The sequence below is a fragment of the Labeo rohita genome, chromosome 18 (genome assembly GCF_022985175.1).
Source record: "Labeo rohita strain BAU-BD-2019 chromosome 18, IGBB_LRoh.1.0, whole genome shotgun sequence".
Taxonomy (NCBI): Eukaryota; Metazoa; Chordata; class Actinopteri; order Cypriniformes; family Cyprinidae; genus Labeo; species Labeo rohita.
The window spans coordinates 26270247-26287023 of record NC_066886.1 but is presented as its reverse complement, the minus strand read 5'-3'; the positions used below and the strand labels follow the sequence as shown (position 1 = coordinate 26287023).

Here is a 16777-nt window from a genome sequence, read left to right as displayed (position 1 = left end):
CCATGCCATTAAATGATTTTTTTTTACAGCAGGTAGGACTTCCAACAGTGAGTTTTGAATATCTATTTAGTGGATGTTGTTTGAAAAGATTTGGAAATTATATGTATTCAATACTTCGCAATATGACATTCTGGCCCTTAAAATGGAAAATGTGGATAACTCAACAGAAATGTCAACTTGGATGATAAATATTGATGAGGTTAAACAGGGACATTTTGAATAATCATTCTTAACCAAACTATTTTCAGTTATTATAATTTATATCTATTTATTATTTTGAGAGCAGTCACTTTCTTTGTTCAGACTGTTCAGGAGTTTTAGGCAAGACAACATCTGGTAAATGATTGTAAAGCAAAATAGGCCTAACTTTTGTTTAAATCAAGTTTATTGTTAATTTTTATTTATTTATTTATTTATTAATTAAGTTTACCTACTAATATTCTGAAATTTTTTTTTTTTTTTTTTTTTTTTTTTGCATGTGCGGTAGCTGCAACATAACCTCTCCTTATTTGCACTGTGTTATTTGAAAGCCTGAAATGACACAAGGTTATTTAATAACGTCACAAATGTCCATGTCAAATGCTGCATAAAAATGCTTATAACCAATCACAATGAGATGTAATTCAAGCAGTGTTGGTAAGGTTACTTTGGAATTGTACTAGGTTACATATTACAAGTTACTCTATTTAAAATGTAATAAGTAGTGTAACTTTTCAATTACTTAAAGTAATGTAACTTATTACTTATGATTACTTTTTGATTACTTTTCTAAATTTCTAATATTTTCAACCGTTAATCATTTTAAAACATTAAACCAGGCAGAGTTAACCTTACAGTAGCACTCAACACTGATTACTGTCAGACTTTATCATTTGAATTAAGATTATAATAAGTAAGGGGTAATAAACATCTTTATTTTGCAATAACAACTGGCTGGATGTACATTATCCCACTTATTACACAGCTGCTTGCCACAAAAGTGAATAATTATACATAAAACACTGATCTGAGTTGAAATATTTGAACACAAAACTTCCAAGAAGAAATCAGTTGCTAGCAAGTGGCAGGTTGAGAGAATTAAGAAATTGTACACATAATATTGAATTGAGCTTCAATACTTTATTAGCTAAAAAATGCAAAGCTTCCACCAAGAAAAACCATCATGCATATAGCGCCGGCTTATGACTGACCAATCAGAATCGAGCATTCCACAGAGCTGTGTAATAATTTAATTTAAAGCACAACCACACAAATTCAGACTTTACACCTCTTATTTACTTCATACTGTAAACTAATACTTATTTAGTTTAATAGCTGTGATACTGGTTTTGAAATCAAATGTTTGCATAATTATGACAGGAAACACTGGCATCTAACAATGCCTTGGAAAAAATCAAATAATCTTAAAAAATAAATTATGCATAAACCCAAATAGGAAATAAATCAGTTGAGAATAAGCATGTGTTCTATTCTGTGTCCTCAACTCCTGAAACATTGGTGTCTCATTTTAGAGCAGTCAATGCAATTTTGGAAAGAAGTCAATTAAATCTGTATGTGGGTGTGTGTGTAAAAACAAACAAAAAAAAGAGTAAACCCTTTGTAATCATTAACATTTTCAAATGTAACTGTAATTTAATTACTCATTTTTCTCAGTAACTGTAACTAATTACAGTTACGTTTATTTTGTAATTAAATTACGTAATTACGTTACACGTAACTAGTTACTCCCCAACACTGAATTCAAGCAAGCCAATCAGTTTTCACCATTACATTAGTCCTCAACAAACCTGCTTGCGGTTAAGGGAACAGGTGAAGCTTTGAAAGATGCCCAAATATCGCTAAAATTAATGAAGAACCTCAAAACCTTTTTGTAATGTATTATTTGTCCTATAATGATTCTTAAATTGACAAATGTTGTGTTGGCAGTTAGATTATAATGTATTCTTAATTCTCAAAACTTTCGGTTAAGGTATCGTTTATGTACATCAGCATAATTATCAGAAAATGTAACCAAATGTCGTTTGCTTTCTTCAGTAATGATGAATTAATTCGCGTGATTAAAAAGTTATGTTTACAGGCCAAAAGTTGTGAAGCGGTAGCAGGCAGTTCAAGTGTCAGTGTGTTTGACCGTCAAAGAAAAAGCACTATAAATAATTCTGTAAAGACGGCGGGCACGTGCACGCCTGCAGCTGAATTCAGCAGCAGAAGCGCGCGCCGCGCACGCAGCCACGCGCGTACAGCAGCGACAGAGACACGACTTTCAACCTCACAGTGAGACGCTCGTGAGGAGGAGAGTTCATCTCGACATCCGCGGGACAGGAGCTAGGATGGAGTTATCACTGATGGCAGCGCAGGTAGGACTTACAGCGACATTTTTATTATCAATTTGTTTTAATACTCATAATTGAGGCTAGTTAGTGGACTACCATGACTACCATGAAATAGTGTATTGCAACAGTACTGGACTTCGTTATAATGGAGTTTTCTATGCAGAGTGAAAGTTAAAAGGCATTTTTTCCTTATGTTATCTGTGAAACTCTAGTTCATGATATAGCAAAGAAACACTTCAAAACTTTGTGTAACAGTATAATTAAAGTGATAGATTTAAAAACATTTAATACTCATGTAAAATAGATTTTTAAAAAATCAGGCTATTTAAGATGTGATGAGTTTGTTTCTTCATCAGATTTAAGGAAATGTAGTGTCACTTGCTCATTAGTGGATCATCTGCAGTGAATGGGTGCCGTCAGAATGAGAGTCTAAACATCTGATTAAAACGTCACAATAATCCACAAGTAATCCACGTGACTCCAATAAATCAATTTGTGTGTTTTTGTAAGAAATAAACCCATCATTTAAGCCTTTTAACCTTTTAAACAGTTCTTGGTCTGAATCAGAAGAGAAATTCGCACAGAACAAGCACTGTTTACAGTCCAAACAGTTGTAAACAAATATGTGGGTGGATTTTGATGTGAGAGGACAACAGGGGATGGACGTTTTCATTGGAGGAAGCATTACTATGTATTATAGACTCATATTTATTATGGTGAAAAGTTAAAAACATATTAATGATGGATTTGTTTTTTTCATAAACACACAGCTTTTGACTTTACAAGACATTAATTGATGGACTAGAGTAGTGAGGATTACTTGTGAATTATTGTGATGTTTTTTAATCAGCTGTTTGGACTCTCATTCTGATGACACCCCTTCACTGCAGAGGATCCATTAAGCACTGCATGTAAATACAAGATGGTGCCAAAACTGGATAATAATTGCAAATAATAGATTTGGTAATACTCTATTTTAAGGACCAATTCTTACTATTAACTAGTTGCATATTACTATCACATTGGCTGTGTATTAGTTCTTATAAAGTACATATTAATGCATATTAAAACAAATTTTAGATCCCTTAATCTGACCCCATACCTAAATTTAACAACTACCTTACTAACTATTAATAACCAGCAAATTAGTTTTTTCAGGGAAACATTTTAGTTAGTAGTGAATATGTGTTTCCTTAGCGTTACTAAAGATTGTGCCTAAACAGGACACGTTATTGCTATGTAATGATTTTACAGGGGCAGTAATAATTAATAATTTTCCTTTAAATTCAAAAAGCATTTTAAAAGGAATCTATACTTTTATAGTCATAGTTGCAAAGTACAGCTGAAAAGGCTCAATGAGTGTCTTATGGTGAAACATCTGGTAACGATGGCTGATTAATCAACCTGCTTTTTCTTTGGGTACTTAATTATCAAGTGACAGAATGCTAATTAGAATTGTAAATTGGCCACCGGTCGCATTTTTCCTAAACTCATGCAGTCCGGATCACAGATGGAAATATGTGACCATGGACAACCATGTGTGCTCATTTATGATTTTTAATGATATAGAGCTCAAGTTCCTAAAACAGTTGCTGTAGGTATGAAACATTGGTAATACTTGATAAAAACCTTCATAAACATGATTAGATTTTAGTGCATGACTCTCCAGAATACTTGATTCTGATTGGTCCGTTATTTTTGTATAGTGACGCTAAACTGTGAGTTTGACTGATGTGGTCTTTTTCTCCAAACATAATAAATCATTTAAACTCCTATCAATATTTAATACCCCTTATTTATTTTTTACACATTTTTATAAAGTGTTACCAAAACATTTTTTGGAGGCACATTCACAGTTTAAGAGTTGACAGTCAACAATATCAAGAAGTAGGTAATGTGAGGTTAAGGATTTCTTGAATCGGGAGTGAAGCTTTAGAGCAGTTTTCTATTTATATTTAATATACCGTTCAGAGCCTTGAACATCGCTCTTTGGAAGTCACACTCCTTCAGGTTCACATGAAAGGTATTTTTAGAGTTTCTCAAGCAACTCTTCTAAGGAAATCTCTGTCAGGAAATGAAGGTAAAAAGCAGTGTCATCTCAGCAGGATTCACAGTCTCACAACAGACTCAGTGACAGATAAGACAGAGGAGGAGGGTGTGGGAAGGGTTTAGGGTCTGTTTGAGTTTGACAGGTGATTCATTCTGCACAGGTGAGACTGAACAAACTGAAAAATGTGTTGCAAAAACCTGAGGGAAAGTTATAAAGCATCTCTGTTTATATGAAATAAAACAATTATTAGTATTTATAATCTCAAGTAATCTTTATATGGTAAGACTTTAAGATAAGGGGGTATTCACCCCCTTGTTATCTAAGATGTTCATGTCTTTCTTTCTTCAGTCGTAAAGAAATTATGTTTTTTGAGGAAAACATTTCGGCATTTTCTTCCATATAATAGACTTCAGTGGTGCCCCCGAGTTTGAACTTCCAAAATGCAGTTTAAATGCAGCTTCAAAGGGCTCTGAATGAAAAAGAAGGGTCTTACGTAGTGAAACGGTCAGTTATTTTCTAAAATAAAATACCATTTGTATACTCTTTAACTGCAAATGCTCGTCTTGGTCTAGCTCTGCTGAACTGTGTGTATTCCTGTTTATGACAGTTACGGTATGTGGAAAAAGTCCCATCTCATTTTCTCTTTCAACTTCATTCAAAATCATCCTACATCACTGCAGAAGTACTGACCCAGTGTTTACAAAGTGAACATCCAAAGAAGGTCAAACGCCCTTTACAAAAAATGTAAAACAGCAATGTAGAACGATTTTAAAGTTGAGGGAGAAAGGAGTTGTTCAGCATACCCTAACTGTCATAAACAGGAATACACACAGTTCAGCAGAGCTAGACCAAGACGAGTGTTTGAGGTTAAAAAGTATAGAAATTGTTTAACTAACATGAACAATGAGCAAGCACATTTGCTACAGTATTAATCTTTTGCACAGGCTATAGAATGTGATTAGAAAAGGTGACAGAAATGTTACTGAAAGTGAGAATATCCCACTCAAGACAAATTTGTCAGAGTTGTCACAGAAATAAGAGTGAAAAGAGTCTGGACTTTGTTTCTTCATCAGATTTGGAGAAATGTAGCATTCCATCACTTGTTCACCAATGGATCCTCTACAGTAAATGGGTGCTGTCAGAATGAAAGTCCAAACAGGTGATGAAAACATCACAATAATCCACAAGTAATCCACACCACTCCAGTCCATCAGTTAACCTGTGTTTGTAAAAATACATCAAGACATTTTAACATTAAACCGTTGCTTCCAGATAAAATAAGAGTAAGAGACTAGAGTAAAAAAAAAAAATCATCTAGTCTGAATCAGGATAGAAATATGCGCGGATCAAGCATGAAAACATGATTTTGACATGAGGACAACAGGAGATGGACTTTTTCACTGGAGGAACCATTATTATGGATAATGGACTGTTTTAGCCAGAAGTAATGGTTTAAGGTTAAACATGTCCTGCAAACACAGAGCTTTTGGCTTCACAAGACATTAACTGATAGACTGGAATGTGGATTACTTGTGGATTCTTGTGATGTTTTTATCATTATTTATTTTTATGTTTGGACTGACGGTATTCTGACGGTATCCATTCACTGCAGAGAATCTGCTGGTGAGAAAATGATGTAATGTTACATTTCTCCAAATCTAATGAAGAAACAAATGCATCTACATCTCTGATGTCCTGAGGGTGAGTACATTTTCAGCACATTTTCATTTTTGGGTGAACTATTCCTTGAAGCAAGTTTGAAGTGAAGATCTTCTCAGTTGATTTCATGATACAATACCTCTGTAAAAGGTAATGCCACAAAATGCCATTTTCTGATTCTCATCTTGTTACAAACCTGTATGACTTGCTTTCTTCTGTGTAACATAATGACAGGGTCAGTTTTAAGGTTAGCTCTGCAGGTGTTTATGCATTATGTTTGTGTGTGTGTGTGTGTGTGTGTATGTGTGTGTGCGCTTACCACATTTAAAACTGTGCAGTTAATGTGAATGTCATGCTTCAGTCAAATGTCTGTACAGCTAAGAATAACATTACTCAATCAAGGCTAACATTTTCTGTAATGTGAATGTTAGAACAGCTGAAGATGGATTGAGTTTGCATGTTTAGTTTATTCCCTCTTGCAATCTGAGTGTATTGTGGTTGTAATACTCTGGTTGTGCCACAGAACTGGATTACAAAGATGGATAACATTTGATGAGCTTCTCATGAGATCCAAATCAGCATTAGAGCAAATCTGAGCCAGTTTGCAAACTAAGAGGAGAGAAATAAGCTTTAGAAACAAACATAACAATGATGAAAATAAAAAGAAAAAGAAGAACAGTGAACATAATTTGTCTTTCAGCTCTCTTTTAGCCCAATTATACACATTTTACCATGCTGAAATCATTATAGCAGTAGAGGTGATGTATTTAAGTGATTGCAAGAAAGTCTTAAAAATATTTTGCAGCTGGATCCAGTTTTATATTCTTAAACATTAAAAACACTTAAAAAAATATCGTTTCTTACTACAGTGAAAACTATTAAAATGTTTTTTGTTAATTGAAATAAAGATTAAATAAAATATAAATATTAAAAAAAGCTTGTAACTAAAATTACTGAAAGTGAAAAAGTAAAGATAAATAGAAACAGGAAAAAATAGGTATGAGCAACTTCATTCAAATCTTAGTGAAAACTGAAAATAGAAAACTGAAAATAGTACATAAATATTGCTAAAATAACGTTGGTTTCACACTGTAAAAAAAAAAAGTCATGGTTACGTTTATTTCATCAAAATAATGTAATCGTTTTCAACTCAAGTCAGTTTAATATTAAGTTAAAATGACTACACATGAATCGGGACTACAAAATTTAAGGCAGCAGCTTTTTAGATTGAATTAATTAGAAATTTGTTACACTGTGCACATAATATTACAGTTGGAAGCTGTCTTTGCCATACAGTAGATCATGACCAGATGTTCTGGTCATTATTCATGATCCTGGTTTGCATGCTTGAAAGACCCAATCTGATGAGTTTCAAAGGCTTAATGCTTTCGCTTAGATTAAAATACACAGTGCGTTACCCACATATACAAGCACATAGAGACACATGAGAAAACAGGATGACTGATGGACAGATGGACAGCAGAATATATATATATATATATATATATATATATATATATATTTGGCTGTTTGTAGTATCTGAATAAGGTGAGATTAGTCTGATTTTCCTGTGAATGTAACAGCCAGCGGATCAGTGGAGACTGACTGTAATCCAGCAGAAAGATTACTCTCGCTCTCTCTCTAACACACACACACACACACACACGTGTGAATCCGGGAACAGACGATGTAGAGTATGAGCGATGGGACTCTTATAAACACTTTGTTCACCAGTCAACTAAGGAGCAGAAACCTCAGAGGTACAGAGGTACTCATTTAAGTTTTTCTACATTTGTTTCTTCTCTTCTTCCCCTTTAACTTCAATGAACTATTGAAGCTAATTGTATTTTCTGTTTTTCCTGTCTCTCCATCTTTCCATCTGTCTAACATAGTTCCTGAACTGCTCTGACAGGAACAGGTTTCATGAATTGTATGTGTCTTCGTGCAAACAGCCATGTGTGTGTTACTCTAATGACCCTGTATTCATCCATCATGTCTTTATGTAAATGATAAATGTGGTTTGATAACTGGATTGTGATTAATCAAAGTTCAATGGTTGGTTTTGGGTCCCTTACCAAAAACAGGTATACTTCAAATTTATTTTATTAAGTATACTTAAGTAAAGATTAAGTATATTTTTAAGTATACTTTATGTAGTATACAAATATTAGTGTACTAGTAGTATACTTTTAAGTGTACTATTTCAGTACTCCTTGGGACTATATTGGCCCACTTTCTAGTATATAAAAGTATACTTTTAAATACACTTCAAGTATAACAGTAGTAAACTTTTGAGTACACAACTGATACACAACTATCAATGTTTTTAGTTTGTACTGTGAGTATACAAAAAGTGAAATTATAGGTATACTAATAGTTTATTAATTAAACACATTTGTATCCATTTTTAGTACACTTAGAAGAATAGTCTCAGTAAACTACTAGTGTAGTAGTTTTATACTGCAAGTATACTCATAAGTTTTCTTTAAGTGAACTTAAATTTACCTATTAATTTGTGTATATTTTGCTATATGAAAATCTGAACATACAAAACATCAAAAGAAAGAACAGGGCATTTGCTTGTAAACAAAAACATTTTATTCTAGCCTCATGCATTCTTGTTTTAATGATATACTTTAATGTGGGTAGGTTCATAAAATAAATAAAGAAACAACATTTTGAACAAAAACCAAAAAAAAAAAATATTCATGATAATCAAAATGTAGATGGAGGTGATCAACACCCCAAAGCTTAACTTCTGAGAAGTATAAAAAGCACATTTCTGAAAAGTACATAAAAAGTAGACAAAGTATACTTTCCTAGTTTTAGTTTAAAAGAAGTATACTAATAGCACATTTGAATAAACTTCTTTTTCTTAAAGGAGAACTCCACTTCCAGAACAACAATTTCCAAATAATTTACTCACCCCCTTGTCATCCAAGATGTTCATGTCTTTCTTTCTTCATTCGTTAAGAAATGATGTTTTTTGAGGAAAACATTTCAGCATTTTTCTTCATATAATGGACTAATATGGTGCCCTGATTTTGAACTTCCAAAATGCAGTTTAAATGCAGCTTCAAATGATCCCAAATGCGGTTGTAAACGATCCCAGCCAAGAAAGAAGGGTTGTTTGATCATCTTTGCATGTTCACTATTGTTACGATCCTCGCATCTGCACGATTCACTTTGTGTATGTGAATGTGCTTGTGTGTATGTGTGTGTACAGGTACCGGCGTAGCGATGGATCACGTGGTTGGTGAACTTGGAGTCAGCTGATAAAAGGGCGGCGTTTTCGAAACATGGCGAGCTCATTTTTAAGCATGTGCGTCGTGGCGTGTGGAGCTCCAGATTCCAGCGCTACAGCGGATCACTGATCGTTTTCTTTTATTTGTTTAGTGTCCGCATTCTGTTAACTTATATTGTATAAGATCTTTGCTGTGGTTCGAGTTACAACCCGAACCCTAGTTTGTTTTGGAGGACATTTGTTTAGTTTGCTTGAGTTTTTGGAGCGTAGGGGTGACCTGCCCTTTTATTTTTTTGAATTGTTTTTGCGATGTGTTTTCATTTAGGGAGTAAGGGAAGTTATTTGTAATTTTATTTTCTTTATTTACAGGTTATTTATATGACTTTATTTTCTATTGGATTTTGTTTGCTATTTTGGCCTTGGGTCACCCTGAAACCATTGCTCCATTTCTTTATATAAATATATTTTCTTATCTATTTTCATTAATAAATGATTTAACTTTATGGTTTTGTGTTTTGGTGATCTGTTGTATCTGGAATCCCGTCACTTACATGCGCACGCGCATCCAACCCCTAGACAACGGGTCGTAACAACTATGCAAAGCCTTGATCGGATCTTCTGCTATGATGTAGGATGATTTTGAAATGATTTTTGAGGTTGAGGGAGAAAATACGATTGAAGTTTTTCGACATACCTTAACTGTCTTGAGTCAGAATACACAGTTCATGGAGAGAAAGGCAAGAGGAGCATTTGAGATTAAAAAGTATTTAAATTGTATTTTTTTAAATGAAAATAACCAATCATTTAGCTAGATAAAACCCTTCTTCCTTGGCTGGGATCATTTACAACCGCATTTGGGATCGTTTGAAGCTGCATTTAAACTTCATTTTGGAACTTCAAAATTGTGGCACCATATCAGTCCATCATATGGAGAAAAATGCAGAAATGTTTTCCTCAGAAAACATAATTTCTTTATGACTGAAAGGAAGAAAGACATGAACATCTTGGATGACGAGGGGGTGAGTACATTATATGTGAATCTTTGTTTTGGAGGTGGACTTCTCCTTTAAGCGTTCTCTGAGTAAACGGAATATAATTTAATAATAATAATAATAATAATAATTAATTAAAAATTAATTAATAGGTTGTGACAAAAAAAAAAACATTAAATGTGACATTTAAATTTAACATTTAAATCTTAATATACAATGTATTATATAATTTATGGTTAAGCCTTTTGATTTTCTTTTTTACATCAATACTGCTACTCTGTAAAAATAACTTTAAAAAAGTCTACTACATTAAAAACAAACAAACAACACTTTTATTAGGTTAGGTTCAAATTAATGAATTGCTAAATGATAACAGGGATTGTATGGTTAAAATGCTGTATTTTTAATGGTTTGTGTTGTGAAGAGCGGTGGGTTAATGACGTGTGCATTTCCTCTGGTGAACTCTGAGGGAAGCCGATATATTTCTGAAGTGTGACACAGAGTTTATTTGATGGAGGCTTTACAGCATGTACAGCTGTTCATCCTGAGCATGCAGAAATCTGTCAGCTGCTGCACTGAACCAATGCATGTTTACATGGAGACGATGCCTCATTAGTGTATAACCGCTAATAACAGCCTTTAGCTGTAACAAACAACACAAGTGGCTAACTACCATTGGGCACATGTGTTTTGTGTGTGTGTACATGTGGACTAACAGGATTAATTGCTGGTCTTCAGTCTCTGTTGTGTTTATGTATGTAATGCATTAAGAATCAAACAGAATCTTTTTTGGCTCTTATCTAATCATATTAAGACTTGAGTAGCAGTATGTAGCTAATGAGCTGTATTCAGGAATCTTAAAGATAATGAGGGAAAACTGTATATCACTTGAAATTAGTTTCAAAGTGACACATCATTAATCTAAATTAAGAATAAGAGGGATTTCTGCACGCTAACTCACAATTTATCCACATGGAGCAGATCTGAAATTTCTCTCAAAAAAACAAACAAACAAAAAATTATAAATAAAATAAAATTTTATAGATGTTTTATGCATGTTATAGATCATACGTAAACAATTAATCCTTGAATACTGTTTTTTTTTACCTTATAATGAATGTCATAACTGCATACTGTTTTTGTATGATATACTATTACAGTTTTCAAACTATCAAATTATGAGCAAAATTAAATCATTTGAAGAGGTAATGAGTAGGATACACCATAGATGTCAAACAAACACCATAAAACATGTAGCCAATCCGATTTTAGAGTTTTTATCTAAAGCTAAATTTGAAAGCCTGATAAAGGTTTTTTAATTGCTCTTTATACTATTTCAACTTGTGACTCACCATGAAAATAACCTGGCATGGCATTAAAGCAGCCAACTAACCAAAGCGATGTCTTTTGACACCATATGAAGCAGTTCTTCAACCTTCAAACAGCTGTTCTGAGGTCAGTTGACTAGTGATGAGTGTGTCTGGATCTGATGAATGGAGCTTGTCGTTGTGCAATGATGTGACGAAGAGCAACAGAACAAAATGATCATCGTTACCTAGAATGCACCTGTACACCTTCAGACTGATGATATCAATTGCCAGATGGGAGCCATCAAAACATTACATGATAAATAGAGATGTTTTATTTTCAGCCAGGTGCCACCATGACACAGCTCAGAGCAGGAAAGTCAATCTTTTGTGAATATGCAAGACACCCAAAAATGAAAATTCTGTCTTTAATTACTCATCCTCATGTCATTCCAAACTTGTAAGACCTTTGTTCATATTCAGACATTTTTGATGAAATCTGAGAGCTTTCTGACCCTGCATTGACAGCAAAACAATTGACAAGTTCAAGGCCCAGATTCACGAAAATAAACAGAATGAAAATAGTCGGTACTGAGCACGTCCGAGTTTGAGGATGCAGCCTTGCTCGCTGATAGTCTGATTCGTTTTCATGAAAAGGTTCTTTCGGATAGATCGTTTTAATAAACCATTTCAAAAACGATTCCAAAGTTATTTTATGGTGAAACGGCCATAACTGTCCACGGTTTTGAGTGCTGCACGACAGAACAGAAAACGAGGGCCTTGGTTCTATTTCCATCTTAAATAAAATGCTATTTTTATCCTTTCTATCAGCCAATGATAATTCTGAATAAAAACGCAGAGAGCACAGATCAGTGGCCGAGAGCGCATCTGATTTGACAGATAAACCACAAGCTCATATATTAGTGTTGTTGTTCTGGTTATTTTGTTTCAGTGTATAGTTTGTTAATATGCACAAACCATACCATTGAAGTACACATCCTTCAGCTGAATTGTGCCTTGTTCCATTCATGCAATAAACACATGACCACTGCTGCGTTGTGGGCCATGACTAATTTCATGTGCAATGCAGACAGAATTACAACTTAAATACAGAAATGTATCATAATTTTTAAAAATAAAGCTTCATATTATGATTAGGCTACTTTCTAAGACCTTTATATCCTACAGTCATGGCAAAATTAGGTTCCTCCACTATAAAAAATAAGAATTGAATCGAAAACAACAGTGAGGAATCGATTCTTGGAATCATATCTCATCAATTCCAAAACCAGGAATTGGAATCGGACTCGATTCCAGAATTTTCGTAATAGAACAACCCTAGTGCTTAGCAGATTGAAGGTTAAAAATGCAGTTTCAGTGTAGCTTTTGACCCTCCTTGCACGTTAACTTTGTAAACACTGGGTTGGTAAAGCTGCAGCTGAAGTGATGTAGGATGATTTTAAAGTTGTAGGAGAAAATGAGTTGGGAGTTTTTCAACGTACCCTAACTGTACCCTAACTGTACCCTAACGCAGTGGTTCTCACATTTTGTATGTTTCTGAATCTGACACTGTTCAGTTCATGGATCATTCTCCTAACAAGCTGATGATCTGAATCAGGTGTGTTAAATGAGTTAAACATACAGAATGTGCAGAGCAGTGGGCCTTGAGAACTGGAGTTGAAAACCACTGAACAGAGCCAACCATTTACCCTCACAGTGCAGAGCACTACAGTGTTTGAGGGAGTTTTCCCGGGTCTGCGCGCACAACAAGTGGGTGGGCAATATGCTAATGTTTCATTAAACAGATACAGATTTGTTTTAAAATCACCTTGTTTTTATGACTCGGAATCGACTCTTTCTTTTGAAAGACAATAATTTTATTCACAGAGTACTTTCAGATTTACAGCTTTTCATTCACTTAGAGCTGTGTTACACACTGCATGAAAGGTAATTTTCAAAACTCCTGAATAGGGACACTTTAAGGAAATATGCATGCAACGAAAGATATTTTCATTGAACTTTGATGCTGTCTTTGAACTGAACTGAGCTCAAAAATAACACGGTTGTCTTCTTTACAGCTGAAATTAAATTTGTTTCATAACTTATGGATATTAACACTATTTGCCTGTTTATTAATATAAAACTGCTTCATAAGAAAGTAAACTCCACTAGACCAGGATTGTCCATTCAACATTTTTTTTGTTTTTGTTTTTTTTGCATTTTGTCTGTTCATTTACACAGCAACAGCATTTTGGGGGCCTGAAAATGCAAACTTTCAAGAAATGTCATTGTCATGTTAGTGTAGATATGAAAGCACAAATTTGTCACATCATGGTTATTACATGTTCACATAGAAATTATTTGCAAAGTGACATCGCCAATCACTGGCCTGGCATGCATAATACAGCACTTTTAAGTAATATTCACTGATCTGTGTAAATGAGGATCCTTTTTCCTTTTCCTTTTTTAGTGCATCTTTTTTGTGTAAACATACTCTCAGAATAAGACTAATTTCATTCATCTTTGCTCCATTACAAAGAGTTTTTTGTCTTTTTCTTCAGCATTTTCAAGCAGTCAGCGGGGCCTTCATGGATTCTCCATACAACGGCAACACGTCTCTTCAGACGTCCAACTCCAATCTCAACACCAGCTTCTCCAGACCAGCCGAGCAGGAAGAAGAGGGCAAGTTCTCCAGCGATGCCATCTGGCTGTGGGTGGCTGTCATTGCAACCATTGGCAACATTGTGGTAGTAGCAGTGGTGTGCGCCTGTGCCTTTTAGACCCCGTAGTCTGCAAGAACACAGCCTGAACTCCTGATCCTTCACCTGATTGCACCTTAGCACAGTATGTAGTATGCAAACAACAATTTATGTCTCTTTACCCCAAAAACATACCCTTTGCGTGCATTTAAATACACCCTATTGATTTCTATTTTTATTAGCACATATTCCATAGATCTGTCTTGCGACTAAACAAAATAATGGGTAATTTTTTTGTCAGCAGGGGTTAGTTACAGTTTACTTGGTTATATAAGTCAGCATTACACAACATCTGTAATCTGTCCAGTTGGTGATTAATATGATCAACCAAATCCATGGGACATGTGTCTCTGGATAGGGCTTGACAAAGTGTGCATGTTGGTGGGTGTCAGTTCTCGCTAAATCAGACAGATGGTGGTTGTCTGATGGGTCGACACATTAAGCATGCATTAACTGGCATCAGCTCATATGCATCTGGTCATTCTGCCCACTTCTCTTTTTTTCCCTCTACTGGTGGGGTCAATACCATTTTGGGCTGTTTTGGGACAATATAGAACAAATATATAATGCATGTTGGCATATGTTAGCTGCAAGTGTGAGAATGTGCTTTTGTGCTCAAATCTTGTTGGAAAGATCATGTCTGTATTATTGTTATTTTGTTGAACTTTTGTTGAACTCACAGGAACTCACAGGAGTGACACCACAAAATCATAATTAAACAAAACTTTGGAGATGAGTAAGGGTGGGAATCTTTCGGTATCTCACGATTCGATTCAGATTCTTGGGGTCACGATTCAATTAAAAATCGATTCATGATTTTTCGGTTTTTAATCACGATTCACAATTTATATATATTTTTTTGTGCACACTGGACATCAAACACACCAGTATTTTAATACGAAAAACTCACCAGTCTATAGTATGGGTAGTCCTGACTATTAACTATTAACTTCCTCATGAATCTAAAATAGGCCTACTTTACACTTCCCATTAGCAATCACACCATCTTCAGGAAAGAAATGACATGTACTGCGAAACCCCTAAATATGAGATGGGAGAAAAAAATATATTTCAATGCTTTCTCTCGCAATTATATCATTGGGTAATAATACTGTACACAAATTGCAGGTATCAGGGAGCTGTTATTATTATGCAGGACTTTGAAACCGCTTTTGAATGCACGTTTGTGTTTTACTTTCACTTTCGAGATTCGCGATCACACGGAGCGACAGTAGGCCTACTTACCACATATTTTACAAGATAAGATGTTTGTCAGTGGATCTGCAAATCATTCGCCATCGTCCTATCATTCATCACTCCTTACTCTGTTTATGTGGTAAGTGAAATATATTGTCACGGGGGCGGAGCAAAGCGACAGACACAGTGGGCGTGACGTCAGGCCTCGGAGAGGCTTTTATTAAACAATAAAACAAAGTGTCCAAAAAAGGGGGAAAAAGTGTCCAAAACAAAAGGGGGATCTGGTGTCCTCGAAGTGACGGGGTTCCGTGAAGGAGGGGTAGTGTTCCAAAAGGGAAGGGTCCAGGTAAGGGGCGGAGTCCGGCGGCCGCACGCGCTCCCCGCTCAGGTCCGGGGTGCGAGGGGCGGCGGCTTCTCTAGCGGCATCGTCCTCCTCCACCTACGCGGCGCTTCTGGGGGATAACACGGCCCGGCATCCTGGCCCGTCAGCCGTTACGGGTGCGGTCCTCATCCGGACCCGCGGGGTCCGGCAACTCGTCCTGCGGCGCTGGTTCCCTCTTCACCCCTTCCTGGACCCACGAGGACACCAGCGTGCATGCACAGGGAAGAGACCGGTCTCCTGAGGAGAGGCGCGCTCGGCATTTTAACAGCGGCGGTGATGAGGCTTCATTCACATCAGGTGTGCCTCATCACACGCCGCCAGACCTGGATGTTTCGGCGCCCCTCCTCCTCCTCCCACACGCCCACTCCCGTCGGGAGCCTGGTGAAGGGCGGCGATTACCGACGGGGTGCAGCTGACAATAAGGGGGGGAGGCAGTCGACTCGTCACATCCCCCCCCCCAAGCGACATCCCCGTCATCCGGTCGCCGCCCACGCAGGAGTGCTACCTTCCTCAACCAGGCTCCAGCGGTCGGAGTGGGCGGGGATTCCTCTCCGGGCGACTCCCTCTCGCAACGCCACCGGACCGGGGACAGAGAAACCGGAATTTAGTCGACAGCCTCAACCAACCGCAGGGTAAGTGATATTAAATGAAACAAGTCACTTACCCCTTTAGCGGCTGGGAGGCCGTCACCGTCGTCTCTCCGTCCTCCGGGTCCGAATCTCCATTGACTTCTTTTGCGAGCGAGAGGGGATGACGTCACCAGGTGATTCCCACTGCGCTGCCTAAGCTCCGCCCATGCCCGCATTCTCCACCACTTGTCACGGGGGCGGAGCAAAGCGACACAGTGGGCGTGACGT

At 36.4% G+C, this 16777-nt stretch overlaps 1 protein-coding gene across 1 annotated transcript; it reads left to right on the top strand.

Moving 5' to 3' along the window:
* Positions 1–2244: 2244 nt before the first annotated feature.
* Positions 2245–15686, top strand: LOC127180710 (uncharacterized protein C14orf132). The gene is made up of 2 exons (XM_051134932.1): positions 2245–2354; positions 14144–15686. Exons 1-2 carry the CDS (start codon positions 2328–2330, stop codon positions 14360–14362), a joined length of 246 nt encoding a protein of 81 aa, XP_050990889.1. The 5' UTR covers positions 2245–2327; the 3' UTR covers positions 14363–15686.
* The last annotated feature ends 1091 nt before the right edge of the window (positions 15687–16777 follow it).